A 17748-nucleotide genomic window follows, 5' to 3' on the forward strand; every position below is an offset into this window, starting at 1 on the left:
ATTTGGATATCTATCAATGAATCTATCTATCTATATTTGCCTACATATCCACGAATCTCTCTCTCTCTATCTGTGTGTGTGTGTGTGTGTGTGAGTGAGAGATTGTGTAACGGGAGCCAGTATACCTGTGTCCACCGTCTCAACACCCTCACTCACACCCTCGTCCGTAGTTACCTCGTGGGCGGCGACGACTTTCCTGATGTCGATGGCCGAGGAATAGATCGGCTCCTTGGGCTCCTTGGGAGGAATATTGTCCACCTCGTCCTCGTCCTCCGCAGCCTGAAAGACGAAGAGGTGGGGCGTGGAGGCGTAGTGTGGCAAGTGTCTCGCCACGCCCACCTCGTTGAGGGTGGAACACCCTCTGACGGCGCCCAGCGTCATGCTGTTTCTGTTGTTAAGGTTGTGGGCGTGGGCGCTGGTCATGCTTCCAGCGCGGATTGGGGCGGCTGGAGCCACTTTGGCGATGGTGTGGGTGCCTTCCTGGTGGTGGTGGTGATGAATGATGCTGTTGCTGGTGTGACTGCTGTTGCTGGTGGTGTTGTTATTGTTATTGTTGTTGGTGATGTTTTCGCCGCTGCCTTCTGCAGGAGAAGGTCTCACACTGTCCCCACAATGACCTGAACAGTCGGGGCTTCCTTGACACATCCTAAGAACGCAGTTTTTTTGAAGAGGTGTCACTGAGTCATCCGGATGCGAGTCTGAAAGGAGGAGGTTCTTGCGATGGGTTGCTCAAAACATCTTCATTTCAGGCTTCTTCAGGTGGGTCTTCCTCTTGTATTTTCAGACCCAAAAGACCAAGAGAAATAACCCTTGAAACTCTTAAAACCCTAAACCCAGGAACTCCTTCTTCTCTGAGCTTATATCAAACACAACCTGCAACCCTGCACACGCTTCGCATCAACTGGTTCTACAGGCTTCCAGGGGAATGAATATCTTTTCGGTCACTCGCTTCCAGCACGGCCTGTAATGTTGTTACCAGATTCCAGATTTCGGCGTCAGCGGCGGATTAATCCTTCCTTTTATTATATCAAATTCATCAACACCTTTTCACGCATAACGGCTACAGGTAAACTGCAAACTCAATATTAACACTTCAAAAAATAATCTTCCTTTGAGACCTCTAAAACCACTTCTTAGTTTCGATTGTGTTTTGCATATTAACACTTCCTTTTCCTTCGCAAGAGATACAGCAACGGTAACACGATCCAACGATCAGCGGTTATCGCATCAGTCTCGCTCACTGCATCCTCTCAACTGTCCTCGCCATTGACATGCACCTCGCTATATGAAAGCGAAAAGTCCCACACAGCCAGTACAGGTGATGATGTCATGGCCCGCCTCGACCAATCAGCTCTCTGCCTTTCTTCCAGCCCAGTGATGTCACCGTTAACGATCCCGCCAATCACAGCGGCGAGGGTGATGTCATGGATTCTTCGAGCCTATGGCGTGGGTTGCAGTGCGACGTCACGGATGCTCTTGGCCAATGGCAGCTCGCTGAAAGAGAGAGATGATGATGTGAGTCACAGCATAAACATAGCAGGTGAGTAGACGTGAACCCGCATCTCATATTGGTATAAAAGAGGGCTACTTATCTACCCAGCGCCTTAGATTTAAAAAGAAAAAAACAAGAAAAATGACAAGTCAAAAGGAGTTTACTTTCTTTAAGTTCTCACCTAAAAAAAACAATAAACGCATAAAAAAAACTAGTCCAGAGATCGACTTTGTATCTCACAGCGTAGGAAAGGAATGTTAGCAATTTGCCTGGGAGGAGAAAATTTATCGCTGGAGAGAAAGGAAGAAACTTCAGCAAGGATGAGTCACATTTCTCTTCTCTCTCCTCTCTATCTCTCTCTCTCTCTCTCTCTCTCTCTCTCTCTCTATCTCTCTCTCTCTCTCTCTCTCTCTTACTGAGGTCAATTGAGAAAGCGTAGCGTGAATGAAATTTTGGCCAGCGCTGACACTATCTAATAATTAGAGCGAAAAATAGGCGACTTGCAATTCTGGGAAGCAAGGAAGTGTGTATATGCTATATATATATTTATATTTCGATTCCCTTTGGACATAAGTTCTTCTCCAAGTACAGCTATTTCTGCTTCGATTGAATTTGTGGCTAACATTTGTGAGAATAAGTCACGTGTGTGTAAGTGACAAATCCTCATACATACTACACGCATATATATCTAAATATATATTTACATATATCTATCTGTCTGTCTATCTATCTATGTAATATATACACACACACACACACACACACACACACACACACAATGTGAAGCAGTTGTTACATTTACAATTAAATTTCATTGTATAAAATAATACACTACAAAGGCACTGAAAATATAATATAATATAATATATATATGTATATACATATATATAATATTAGTATATATATAAACCAAATGGCGTAGGGCTAGAGATAGAGAGTATTAAACTTAAGTTACAATATTCCTTCGGCGACGTTTCGAGAAGTGTCTTATCATCCAGGCTAAAATGAAAGATAAAAAACTAATATACAATATAGCATAACAAACTATTTTTTGTCATGCAAAACACATTGAATAAAGCAATGCAAAGCAAGGTACTACATTGAAATACAAATTACTCTACAAAAAAGTAATTAAATTTAAGAGTAGTTGAAACGACACCTTGTCTCAACTACTCTTAATTTTAATAATGCATTTTTGTAGAGTAATTTGTATTTCAATGTAGTACCTTGCTTTGTTTTGCTTTTTCTTAATGTGTTTTTAATGTGTTTTGCATGTCAACAAAAAATAAAAAAATTTGTTATATGCTGTTCTGGATGATAAGACACTTCTCGAAACGTCGCTGAAGGAATAAAGTAACTTATGTTTGTGCTGTCATCCCCTACACCTTCTGGTTTGTACTGCCAGAGGTGTATGTGTATATATATATATATATATATATATATATATATATATACACACACACCACACACACACCATCTTTAAACTATAACCCTAACACAACAACTATCCACCAATTGTCCACCTAACTTTGGTTCACCCTATATATATATATATATATATATATATATATATATATATATATATATATATATATATATATATATATAGACCAGTACTCTAGAATCCTTATATAAACAGCTAACACTACATACATACATATATATATATATATATATATATATATATATATATATATATGTATATATATATATATATATATATATATATATATATATATATGAAACCTGCGAAAAAGTTGAACGTAAAAAAAAAAAAAATAAAAAAAAGGGGTGCAGCAGAGGCGATTCTGGAGGGTGACGTCAGTCGATAACTACGCCTTACGCATCACTTCATTCCAAAACAAGAAAAGGACTGTTTGAGTGAAGTCTCTCTTTGTTTGCTTGCTCTCTGTGAGACCTCTAGACCTGTTCCGAAGAGGTGAATGTCACAAGGCAATCTACGTAAATGTATCTAGATTTCTCAAGGCGCTTTCATAGTTCCCCCAAAATTGCATCCTTTAGAAATGTCACAAGACAATGTATATACGTAAATGTACCTAGACTTCCAAGGCGTCTTTCCAGTTCCCACGCAAATGCATCTTATCAAAATGTTGTCACAAGGCACTGTAAGTAAATGTACCTTGACTTTCAAGGCGTTTTTTCCAATTCCCAAACAAATGCACCTTTTCAAAATGGTGTCACAAAACGCTTCAAGTAAATGTACCCAGACTTTCAAGGCGTTTTTGTTGTTCCCAAACAAACGCAATTTTTTTTGTTACACGACGCTGTACGTAAATATGCCTTGACTTCTAAGGCATTTTTATAGTTCCAAACAAAACAATCTTTTGAAAAAGGTGTCACAAGATACTACGTAAACATACCTAGAGTTTCAAGGAATTTTTATGGCTCTCCCCAGCAATGCATCTTTTAAAAACGGGTGTATTTTTTTTAAGGTGTCACAATGTAAATGTACCTAGACATTCAACGAGTTTGTTTTATTTCAGTTCCCAAAACAAACGCATCTTTTTAAAAGGGCCAAGAAGTACGCAGTTAGTCATATACAAGTTAAATTTTATATCTTATTACTTTAATATGTCTCTGTTTCCATCTCCAGCGTAGGTATTAGCCTTATCAAGATATGAGTGAAAGTAGGCCTATGAAGTTACAGCTCATTTCTCTCTAAAATAAGTGCAGTTATCGGGCATTTCAAGATAACAGAGGTTTCAGCTCTTACCAGAAGCATGTTCTCTCTCTCTCTCTCTCTCTCTCTCTCACGGTGGTCACTTTAAGACAGCAGTCACTGTATTAATTGACGAAGTTCTTATTCTCTGTCTCTACAAACTTGTCCGCAGATTTATATCAAACTAAACAATAGCTTAAGCATTGAATTCAACCGGAGAGAGAGAGAGAGAGAGAGAGAGAGAGAGAGAGAGAGAGAGAGAGAGAGAGAGAGAGAGAGAGAGAGAATTAGTATCCCAAATAATGTTTGCATGAAGACCCCTTAAACACAAAAAACATTTGAAAGATTTGTAATTTTACAAAAAGCATTTTTTTGAGAAGGTAATAAGAAGAAACACGATAGCTTTACCAACTTATATCTAACTGCACGACACACACCCTCTTTCGGCATAGAAATGGCATGAGTATAACTAAAATTACACCCTTACAAAAAAAAAAAAAAAAAAGTGCCTTTAAGTAAGTTCACGACGACGCATTCGCCAAAAGGTTTAAATTTGGCACCGTAAACATCCTGTTTATCACAAAAAAAGAAACGCCAAGGAGACGTCCACCGATAACATTATCTCATTATCTTCTGAATAAGTTAAAACAGAATTAGAATAGAATAGCATATGATACAGCATTTGGGCCAAATGCCAAGCGCTGAAACTGAAATTGCCATTGCAAGGGTTTGTAAGGCGTAAAAGGAGAACAATCTCGCAGTTGCACTAGGAAACAATTGTTGCGAGAGGGTGAAAAGTAAGATGGAAGAAAGAGAATACGAATGAAAGTTCAGTAAAAGGGATGAAAAGGGTTGCAACTAGAGGCCGATAGGACGCTGCAAAGAACCTTATGTTATGCTTACAGTGCACCGCCTGAGGTGCACCGACGGTACTAACATCCCTACGGAAAGGGGGTAGTCTTTTATATATACACATCTATATATATATACTATACACACACACACACATACATACATACATATATACATTACATACATATATATATATATAGGGGTGGGAGAGTGGGGAAAGAAAGATTATAACTCCTAATCTTTAGTCTTTTTTTTTTTTCCTCTTTCATTTAAAAACCAACGAGTGAGCTTACAATCTTCATGACATAACAAAATCAATAAACAAAATGGAAAAGTCGGCCAAAACCTCCTCTTTTTATCACCGAAGTTAATATTCGGTCTATCCTTTTACTAAGAAAGAAGTAAAAGGTTTTAAACAAGAGTAAATACAAGCGACGCGAATTCCAAGCGACCGAACAAACTGGCTTCCGCCGCCTCTAGGGGGCCAAATCTCGCCCACACCGAAAATGAAAGTGAGGTTGAGAAGAACTTCCACATGCGTAACCTCACTGGAAGAGCTATCGGCTAGTAGCTGGATCTATAAGGAGAATGATACTCTTATTATAAAGGATTTCGTATCATAGATTTGTTCGTCTCTTTATATATATGCTCTTTTCTCCTGTGGACGATATTGACATTATATATATATATATATATATATATATATATATATATAATATATATATATATATATATATATATATATTTACACACACACACACACACACACACATATATATATATATGTATGCATGTATAAAAATAACTGAATCACGAAAGTTTGGAACGTGATATTTTTCCTTCGTGGCTTATACCTTTACGTATATATATATATATATATATATATATATATATATATATATATATATATATATATATATATATATATATATACATAGAATTAGTTTCAAATTATGAAAAAACGCTTCTAGTTTCCAGAACGGAGACTAAATAACATTTTTATTGCCAGACCATTTTTAATCTTGAAATATTGACAAATTCCAAATGCATCCAGATCTCATCTCTTTTTTATTAAACTCTTCACGTGATGGTCACAAGAACAGTGGGCTAGGAGTGTGTGAGTGAGGCAGGGGGTGGGGGAAGGGGGGGGGTGTCGGTTCTTTCAATTTCTGGATAGACTGAGTTAGGGGGGTGAGGGGGTAGGGGACAATAGGTGGTATTGCGTATTCTAATGAAGTTTGTCCTCCTGAGATGATGCCATTCATACTCCTGATGTGATAGTATTCACCCCTGAAGGTGACTGGATTCAAACTCCAGAGGTGATCGTGTTTATAATCCTGAAAAGGTGATAGCATTCATCTTACACAAGTAAGTGTTCCTACTTCTCAGGTGATAGCATTCATCCTAAGGTGATACGATTCTTTTATAAGAGATGATAAGATTCATACTACTAAGATGATAGCAATCATCCTTTGGAGAGGTATGGATTCATACCCCTGAGATGATAATATGATATCACACTTCTTTGAAGTCTCACCAAAACTTATGTCTCAAGTTACAAATTCACTTTACTGCCCATTACATTAATCAATTGAATGTAATGATCTAGGGGTTAAGATGAAACAGGCTGCTAGTGTTAGGAATACAACAGAAGTCTGTAAAATAATGTAGGGACAATTAGAAAGGAAAATCCACTGGTAGAAATATGTAGAGTGAGGGTAGAGTTATGGTAGATGAAAAGTCAGGAGGAGGTAGAAGTGTGTACGTATACACACGCAACACTAGCAGCATGACAAATTTTCTTATGTTTTATCATAAATATAAAAATTCATTTATATCTCAAGGAAGAAGACCAGTAATAACTGGCAACAAGAAGATTTCCATGTTACCTTGATACAAAACATAAACATACAAAACATGTACCAATTACGTCACTGGCGAATTTCAACATAATATAACACGGGAGAAATATAAATGAATTCAATAGTAAGGAAAATTCTAAATTCACCACATCGCCTTCATTATTAAATCTGAGACGCACCCATGACGTCAGTATTAATATACTCTGTTTTGTCAACAATCGCTTGACGCATTTCATATAAAAGAATGATTTCATATAAAAGAATGATTCCAGAATCTGCCACCAGGGTATATTAGCTCATTCCAGTATTGGGCAAACGTCCTTACTTATCGTGTAAGGGAATGATTAATAAGACTGCAACAAATCATAGCGGCCTAGCACAAGCGGCAATGAGTCACACTGAGGCAGGACAGCCAACAGATCAGTAGAGGTAGTATTCAGTTGTTGCACGGTGTTTCATCTCAGAATCAAAGATAGCGCTGTGATGGACACATCTTGAATAGTCCTTCCAACGGGATTAAACCAGTTTCTGTTCCTTGATTCTTTTTCTTTGATTCTTAGAAACAACAAATGGAAAAAGTCAAGCGTATCTTTCAGAGTAAACAAAGCAGTATTCACACAAAAGTAAACAAAATATACGACTCAGGTTAAACATTTTCTAACTGAGGGCGTTTTGCGCGCTAAGTGAGATCGATTACGAGAATTTTAGTTAACTATCTCACATGAAACTGAGAGAGAGAGAGAGAGAGAGAAGAGAGAGAGAGAGAGAGAGAGAGAGAGAGAGAGAGAGAGCCTTCTTAGTGAGTAAATATATGAAAACTGGCCATCCTTCCCAGAAAACATGGTAACAACTAACGTCATATTACATACTTGTAAAAGTGATTAGATAAACCATTTCTCTGAGTCATTAGAACAAGTTGATAATTATTGCAATTTATCAAAGCGCATTAAACACACAAAACATGAAAATATGATCGAGAAAGGAAAGGACACTTCTAGTAAAAACAGGTATCAAAATCAAATTGGTTAGGATGACCACAAGAGACACCTTACGAATCAGAAGAGAGAATATTTATTTAAAATGCTCTCAGGTAATACTGGGAGTGCAATCAGCATGACAATAGCCTGAATGCGCAAGACAGACAAAAAAACATTTTAGGTGAATGTCATTACTCAAGATTTTGTGTTTGTTTTACTAAAATCTCTGACGAAATGGATGCTTACAAAAACAAATGTTACTCCTACACATTGTCAGCCATTTCCTTTTTCTTACCATTAATGTCATTCTCATGTATATTGAAGATATGACCAATTTCGTTTACTTTCTTTGTTGACCTTCATATATTGGTATTCTGCAGATGGTGGTTAGGCTTTATTTCTTATCTTTGTTACTTGGTAAGAGCGAGCATTATGAATGACAGAATAATCAACTATCCTTTCATGAATATCTCTCTCTCTCTCTCTCTCTCTCTCTCTCTCTCTCTCTCTCTCTCTCCTGACACGCTCATTTTTTCTGTACATTTAACTGCAAATCCTTAAGCTTTCTAATTCCTCTTTCATCAAATTCTCTTGCCTTCCAAAAATCCATTTTCAGTTTTTGTTTTCGTATTCTTCTCCTGGAGAAGCAGTCCCAAAGACAAAGCTTTTATCTCTCTCTCTCTCTCTCTCTCTCTCTCTCTCTCTCATTCCAGGCACACACGCGACCATACACTCTACCGAGGTACTCCCAAATGCTATTAATATAACGTGTTCCTTTTTTGCTTTTTGTTATTCTCCTGAGGTAACGGTGGCATTGACTGACTGGACGAGACTGACTGATCGGCTCGCCTGAGTGACTGGAATGACTGACTGGCTGGATTTACTGACGGGACTGACTAACTGACTGGACTAATTATTAGACTGCCTACTCATTCCTTCTCGTTGTCTTCCCAATAATAGAAACAATAAGAGGAATGTGAAAAATTCCCACAGGGCAGTCATCGCCATTTAATCGAAACAAAACAATCATATGTCAAATTCCTTTACTATGATGGATTTGACGAGAAGGGAGCATAACTGGAGCCAGTAATACTTGACACGTGGAGACAAATTCTCATGGGACAGTAAGTAAGGCGTCATTAAAGATAAGAAAAAAAAGTGGAATTACTTATATATATACATATATGAAAATATATCAATTCCGAGATAGAGCGAATTAGATATTAAAAGACATTTGTAGCTCGAATGATTTATATGAATCACGGTGAAGTGATAATTATTCATAATGTGGCTACGTTCGTCAAACGTTCGAATTGGCTAAAAATTTTCAACTAAAAATTCCCCTTCGGAACATAAATGAAAATATATCAATTCCGAGGTAGAGCGAATCAGATATTAAAAGACATTTGTAGCTCGAATGATTTATATGAATTACGGTGAAGTGATAATTATTCATATATATATATATATATATATATATATATATATATATATATATATGCTTCTTACAAGTTTTTTAAAGTGATGTGAACGTAAACTAAGAAAACAAGACTGTGAAAAAAACAATCGTAACAATAAGTATTTTAGTGAACTTAATAAATAAGAAATGTCAAGAAAAACGTACGCAACATAAATCTCTTGCGAAAGAGAACTTGATAAATAAACAAGGAAGATCAGGAAGAACACAGATATCGCAATGAGATATGAAAGCAGGAAATTTCATTAGAAAAATAATTTTATGTTATAAAAGTTATATACTGTGTTGAAAGAAATTTTCGGATAACAGTAACTTTTAACTCAAGGTGATAACATTCATTAACTAACGTTGATACGGCTTACGCACACAAAAGCACATATGAGAAAGATTCTATCATTGACAAATTATACCTTACTGAAGCGTAATAAGATAGGTAGATTGGTAGATAGACACATACATACATACATATATATATATTATAGACTATGTAGAATATACCTAAAGAAATAAAGAAGACCAGGTCCAAACGAAATTAATGGCAGGTGTCTAAGAGCAGCACTTCTGAATTAACAGGTGCTTTCAGCCCACTAAATAAGGGAAGACAAATCGACACGATGATTTCATTCATTCTTGGACCCCCTTCGCATGAATCCTATGACGAATGTGCGCCCACAATCAGCTGCTCCTAAACTGCTACCAAAAGCCAATATCTTGCTGTATGAGAGTTCAACGTTTGCATTAACACAATCGAGAGAGAGAGAGAGAGAGAGAGAGAGAGAGAGAGAGAGAGAGAGAGAGAGAGAGAACCTAACTTCAAAGGTTCTACCGGCAGCCTTTATTCGGGAACTTGAGAGAGAGAGAGAGAGAGAGAGAGAGAGAGAGAGAGAGAGAGAGAGAGAGAGAGAGAGAGAGAGAGAACCTAACTTCAAAGGTTCTACCGGCAGCCTTTATACGGGAAATTGAGAGAGAGAGAGAGAGAGAGAGAGAGAGAGAGAGAGAGAGAGAGAGAGAGAGAGAGAGAGAGAGCCTTATGAATGTTGCAAATCAAGAGAGTCTGAGTTTACAGAATGCAAGAAAATTAAGAGAGAGAGAGAGAGAGAGAGAGAGAGAGAGAGAGGAGAGAGAGAGAGAGAGAGAGAGAGAGAGAGAGAGAGAGAGAGAAGATGGCACTCTTGAGGCCGTGCATCATTCATGCTTGACCTCCCCTCCTCCAGGAGGTCAAACAGGTACTTGTGATCTACGAAGACCCTTTAAGACCATCTCTCGCCATTCTATGCCTTAATGATTTTTCTGTTTGTTTCTGTTGGTTTTAAAATAATCTGATGTGTTAGATAAAAAGGAGTAATATGTGGGGTAGGACTCACAATGATATACTTGTTATAAAATTTCTTTAATAAATGACTTCCTATTTATTAACTTGTTAATTTACTTCTTTTTTTCTGAATTTCCCATCACCTTCTCTTACTTCTTTGGAAGCTTGAATTTCAAGTCAATGGTCCCTGTGGGCTTGTACCATAGGAATAGGGTTTATCTTCTAAATAATAAGAGTGTATTCAAAATATCTATGTACAAAGCATAGTTTCGTACGTGTATATTTTTAATACACTCGAAGTTGCATAACACGTTTTTTTCTGATGTAATACTATGCTTTTATATTTCAAGAATATTATACAATATAGGTTACAAAATGCGAATGTTACCGTAAATGTATAAGGAACATGAAAAATAATGCTTTCAAAAGGAAGGTCCCTATATTTCGATTAATTAAATATTCATGAACAGGTAAATAAAGTGCATTTAGAATAAAAAAAAAATAAATAAATAAAAGTGCATTTAGAGTATAAAAAAACAACGAAAGCTCTCCGTTTCTTGACAGAAAACTCAAGACAAACCCCGTACAAACATAATGATTTCATAATGACATCATACAATTATCACAGGTACTATGTTATGACGTAAAGGATTTATACAGCACGCGTTTCCCAGACAGGAAGACTTACGTCATTACCGAGGGTAATCGTAACGAAGAGGAATAAGAAGTGGAAACTCATTATTTTGAAATAGGCAATTACATATTCTGCAATGTTCTGTGAAAAAAAAAAATGGTTTCGAAGAAAAATTCCCGATTCATTCAAAACTAGATTCTTTATATACAAACACAAACACATACTTTTTCTATTCTTTCAACAGTGGATAATTCCAGGCAATAAACATCAATGGTTGCTGAATCTTGGAAGATTTCTCCGCGCAGTATGCATATGCATGTATACATACATACATCCATATATGTCATCAAATTCAGGTCTGCATGTTTTATACACTAATCCTTATCTATACCTTGAATGACTATCCCAATTAAGGTATTTTCCTTCTCCGGGCGACGAGTTATGATTTTAACGATCAGAGAACTTTCATGACTAAGTCCCATGCACAAATATATATATATATATATATATATATATATATATATATATATATATATATATATATATATATATATATATATATATATATATATACACACACACACACACACACACACACACACACACACACATATATATATATATATATATATATATATATATATATATATATATTAATACTGCTAATATAAGATCCATTAGTTAAAAGTTAGTAAACTTAGGGTCTGTTTTCTTCTTCTTTTTTTAACGTCAAAGGAGACTTACGACACCGGAAGCATATTGTCACCCGTGCCATTCCGGTACAGTCTAGAATACTTGCTTCTTCTTTTTTCTTTTTATAGTGGCACTTTTGTTCCTACCATTCACCTTTTCCCTGAATTCTCTGAAAATTCCTTATGGGATGAGGCTACTTGTCCCATACACTTCTCAATACTAGCTGAGACCCACACCAGTCGACTAACCGCCAAGTTTACGATTCACAGCTTAGGTGGGAAGGGCTCTCTCTCTCTCTCTCTTCATCACAAACAAAGCAATAGCGGCCGAGTTTTTAATCAAGGTGCCGATATGATTCACAGAACATTTCCTGTTTACAATCTTGGATGTGTTGCAAAGTATTAATAACAATCTTTTGCTTCCAGACGACGAGTGACGTCAATCTTGCTTGTTTAACATTCGGCACAATTCAGGACTTGAGACGGATTCAAAACGCAATACTTTTGCAAAACCATATGAGCAATGCCACCGGAAGTGTGCTGACATAAACGTTTTTGGAATTATGAGCAAATGTATCTCGCAAACATAACATGAGAAATGTCTAATTTGTTCGGTAGAAGAGTTTGGGAATTGATGCTTCCCACTTGGGGTTCGAAAACAGTTGATTTCTTGTAGCTTGTGAATCGACGCACCAGATTTTGGCTTCAGAAACAGCTGATTTCTTACCAAATACTTGAGAAAAAAAAAAAAACCTTGGATACTGAAGACACATTTAACAATCCTAAAAGTAAGTAAAACCTAAAGGGCCATTACCTATAGTGTGTTTATGTTTAGTTAAATTAAACATTTAATGCTGTAGTACTTACCACAATCATGGCAATAGGCCTATTCATACATATCAAGACACACTGCCGCGATAATGGTGATAAGCTATATGACATTTTCAGAACAAAAGCTTGAGAATTGGCCTACATTTTAACACCATTCCAAAAGCCTTCCCCCCCCCCCCCTCCCCCCCCCAAAAAAAAAACAAAAGCAACCTATTTTAGACTAATTTTAAATCCATTGGGAAAATATTCAAAAACTATAACAGAGAAACTTTTAATAAACTGATTATTAAGGGCGTTTGCTGTTATGGGCAAGGGTATTACCTGCCACACAGCTACTAGATCAGGGCACAGCCCTTCTCACACCGATATAGTATCTACTATAAGGGCACTATTGCCCATCTCACAGGGATCGATTAGGGATTGAGTGACTGATAACGGCTACTAAAACCGGCGTCACATATCGATCAGGGCAATGCTCTGCCCTTCCTAACTTGTCATTTCACACGAAAAAGAATGACAAACCATAAACAAGCGTGTCAGGAAGCCCTGATTCTAGGATACGCAAGGACGGAACGAAGGACAAAGGAGGACATCCCACAGCAGACGCCCATCCGGTTAGAGTCTTCGTTCATCATCATCAGAATCATCATCATCGACGTAGGTGTGACTTTTGCGAAATTCCATGCGGCGTCATAGATGAATTCCGGGGTTCAAAACCTCAGTTACCGATTTGGAAGAAGAAAATAGGTACTACTAAGCAAAGGGAATTCATATACCTTTATGTATCCGTTTAACACATGCCTTTGGATGCCTGTATACATACTATATATGCACCTTTATATGTATAGGTTCAAAACATAGGGATTCTTTAGACCTAGGTGAAAGTAAGAGAAGGAAAGATAAGTAATTGAATGTGTAAGTTTGACATAAGAATGTGGATAACTGTATATATACTTTACATATACATGTTTATGTATAAGACAAAATGCAGGGACATCAGGTGGGACTGAGTGAATGGGATACATACACCTCTATGTATACATATAATCATAAGCCTGTGAATGCCTGTATAAATACATCTGTAGATATGTATAAACTCAAATTACATGTACATCAAGTGGGACTAAGTGAAGGGAATGCATATACTTGTATGTATATAATTAATCCACGCCTGTGGATTAATGTATACATACTATACATAGCCCTGTATCATTTCTATATATGTATAATTCAAAATACAGACATCAGGTCAGAGTAGATGGCATACATATACCTGTATGTATAAGTTTAACAAAAGTTTTTATTTAAAATACCTGTATACGTATAGACTCAAAATACAGGTACAACAGGTGAGACTAAGTGAATGGCATACACATACCTGTATGTATAAATAACAAAAGTCTGTGGATGCCTATATACATACTATACATATCCCCGTATACATACAGGCTCAAAATGCAGGCACAACACCATCATCTCTCAAAGATACGACCAGTGAACTCCGAAATGTCACCCTGATGACGTTTGGCTGCAAGATAAGCGGAGATAAGGAATTCCGGTAACGGGAGAAAACACCATGACGAATCCTCGTGAGAATTTTGCATTTCACCACTATTACAAGGTTTGGAAGCTCTGCATGTATATGTATATTATATAAATATATATATACGTATATACGTATATATTATATTCAAATAAATATAATTTATATATAATATAAATGTATTTGTATGTATATATATATATATATATATATATATATAGAATATATATATATATATATAATATACTTAGTGTAAGCACAATCAAAACAGTGGCAAGATGTCCCTCTCTTCAACTCCCTTCAATCACTGACGATCCGTCAAAGCAAAATCGTGTTTTGACTACACAAAAACTATTTTATCAAAAAAAGAAATCTCGCGAGGGACCATTTTAAAATTTCATGGGAGGAAGGTAACTTTTCCTTGGGGAAGGGGGCCAAGCCTTGGATGTACCTTTATTCATTTCCCAGGGCAGGGGGTTTGGTACTCTAATGATAAAATTCGTCCTAAAGCTTTGAAAAAAAGAAGAAAAAAAAACGAGCGATTTTAGGACTTAGGACTTTGGTAAGTCAGAAGCTGGTGGAGAATTTTAAAGACTGGTAGTAAATAGAAAGAAATAGGCTTCAATAAATTCAGTGAACCTTTGCATAAAAAAAGAGAGAGCACTTTAAGACTCAGGGAAAACAGAAGCAGGTAGAGAATACTAAAGACCGTTGGTAGAAGATAGAAAGAAATCGGTTTCTATAGATTAAGTGTGGCAAGTGGTGGCTATTAAGGATAGAGACGCGGTTTGGAATCTACATTTAAAAAAAATCTTTTTCTTTTTCTTCTTGTGGTTCTTAAAAGGCGCAATGAATCACAGAGGCTGACTCAGATCCGTCTGCCTATCCTTAAGCGTAAGTCCTGCGAGTCGTCTAATTTAGCAATCTTCCGTTCCGCCCTTTCGTTGTTGGGCTGCGCTAAGGTTATGTAATGAAACACGCAGAAAGGAGACTACATTGAGTGGCAGTCTTGTTACTCAATCTTATTCACTCTCGACTCCGCCGGGCTTTAAATCCTAACATTTTTAGTGGCACTGCAAAGCACGGAAGGAAGACTGGGTTTTATCACCATCCTATTTTTGAATATCTTCATCAGTGAGCTTCTCTGTAGATTACTGATAGGAAATTTAACAAGCTGGATTTAACTCCTTTCATAGATCATTCAGGATTTCATTTTATTAATTTTTCAATTAATTTTCTTGTTTTAATCGGCATATTCTTCAGCATCTATATCATAAACTAGTCTGTCGATGATCAACAAGAAATTGTACAATACTTGAGATAACTCCTTTTCTTTTTTTAGATAATTAAGATGCAATTCTCTTTTTAAACCGATCTTTGAATGACTACGATTGAATTGAATATAGAATTTAGGCCAAAGGCCAAGCACTGGGACCTGTGATGTCATTAAGCGCTGAAACGGAAACTGACATTAAAAGGTTTGAAGGGTGTAACAAGATGAAAACTTCGCAGTTGCATTATATGAATCAATTATTAGGAGAGGGTGGACAGTAAGATGGAAGAAAGAGATTATGAAAGGAGGTACAGTAAAAGAAATGAAGGGGGTTGCAGCTAGGGGCCGAAGGCACGCTGCAAAGAACCCTAAGTAATGCCGACAGGAGAGAGAGAGAGAGAGAGAAGAGAGAGAGAGAGAGAGAGAGAGAGAGGTCCAGTCGTATCCACTAGACATTTCAAAGAGTCTTGGGAATCTGAGCCTTATCCAATGGCCCTCCGCCTACGGAAGGATACTGGGTACCGATGAAGAACACACGACCTTGAAGCGTATTAGAGGAATCCTGTTGTGAGAACTCGAGTACGAACTTCTCAAATACAATGTTGCCTCAGACATTTTTGTTTTTCATGAAGATATCAAAACATGCTTGTGGAATTTGTCTTTAGGGTAAATATATATACTATATGTCTTGCTTTACTACACACAATAGCTTGGTTGTTCAATGTAATGGAAATTACTGCCAAGTAATCTACATCCAAGTTAACTTGGGTCGAAAATGTGTAATAGATAGAAAGAATACAGAACTTAGGCCAAAGGCCAAGCGCTGGGACCTATGAGGTCATTTTACGCTGAGGGAAAACTGACATTAAGGTCTGAAGGGTGTAACAGGAAGAAAGCCTAGGAGGGTGGACAGTGAGATGAAATAATATGAATGGAGGTACGGTAAAAAGACGGAAAGTATAATGACCTAACTCTGAGGTTAAGGCATTTCCACCAAGTAAATGCTGGGAGTAGAAGCAAAGTATACGTACAGTGGGTTAAATACCATACCGTCCCACCCCCCACAAAAATAAAAATTAATCACCCAAGTTCATCCACTTCATTAACACTCAAGTCACTTCACTTGCACATCCAATGCATCACTGACAGACTCTCATGTGCTTCATCTTCCTTTCTAAGCCTAACCAAACTCCTCACTATTTCTATTTCTGTCTACCCAAATTCCCTTTCTATTTCTATTTCTGTCTACCCAACTTCCTTTCTATTTCTATTTCTGTCTATCTAAATTCCTATCTATTTCTGTCTACCCAAATTCCTTTCTATTTCTGTTTAACTAAGTTCCATTCTATTTCTATTTCTGCGTATCCGAATTCCTTTCTATTTCTGTCTACCCAAATTCCTTTCAATTCCTATTTACTCAAATTCCTTTCTATTTCTGTCTACCCAAATTCCTTTCTATTTCTGTTTCTGTCTAACCAAATCCCTTTCTATTTTTGTTTAACTAAATTCCTTCCTATTTCTATTTCTGTCTACCCAAATTCCTTTCTATTTCTCTTTCTGTCTAAGCAAATTCCTTTCTATCTCTGTTTAACCAAATTCCTCTCTATTTCTAATTAAATTCCTTTTGTATTACTATCTAACAAAATTCCTTTCTGTATCGGTCTTATCAAATTCCCTGTTATTTTTGTCTAATTAAATTCCTTTCTATTTCTGTCAGACCAAATTCCTTTCTAAGAGTATTTCTATATAACCAAATTCATTTCTATTTCTGTCTAACCAAATTCCTTTCTATTTCTATTTCACTTGAGATGTCTGGATCCCTGTTGACTTGTCTGTACGAGAAATAGGAAGGGTTTTCGACTTACTGACCGTTTGGTGACTGGTCATTCCTGAGCAAATGCACTCAAGTCATTTGTAGTTGTAGTTCGAATCTTCAAACTCTGTCAGTGGGTCACCTGATGTGTATAAATAAATAGGTCACCTGGTGTGCAGAAATGAATATCTAAATAAATAAACATACTCAGTCTCCAGGTCCTGTTCCATATAGCACAGCTACCTTCACATAATTTATAACCTAAAAAAACATTTAAAGGATAAAATAGCTTTCTTTACATAATTTATAA

General features: G+C 36.7%; 1 protein-coding gene across 6 annotated transcripts in view; it reads right to left on the reverse strand.

The window, feature by feature from the left end:
* The window catches only part of LOC135217103 (uncharacterized), a 316159-nt gene that overhangs the window by 4615 nt on the left and 293796 nt on the right, over positions 1-17748 (reverse strand). For all 6 annotated transcript variants that reach the window (XM_064252796.1, XM_064252795.1, XM_064252794.1 and 3 more), the window contains one exon: positions 175-1494. In XM_064252796.1, coding sequence (XP_064108866.1) covers positions 175-645 — 471 coding nt within the window. In that variant the 5' untranslated portion in view covers positions 646-1494. The remainder of the gene's footprint in view (positions 1-174; positions 1495-17748) is intronic.

The sequence above is a fragment of the Macrobrachium nipponense genome, chromosome 7 (assembly GCF_015104395.2).
Source record: "Macrobrachium nipponense isolate FS-2020 chromosome 7, ASM1510439v2, whole genome shotgun sequence".
Lineage (NCBI taxonomy): Eukaryota > Metazoa > Arthropoda > Malacostraca > Decapoda > Palaemonidae > Macrobrachium > Macrobrachium nipponense.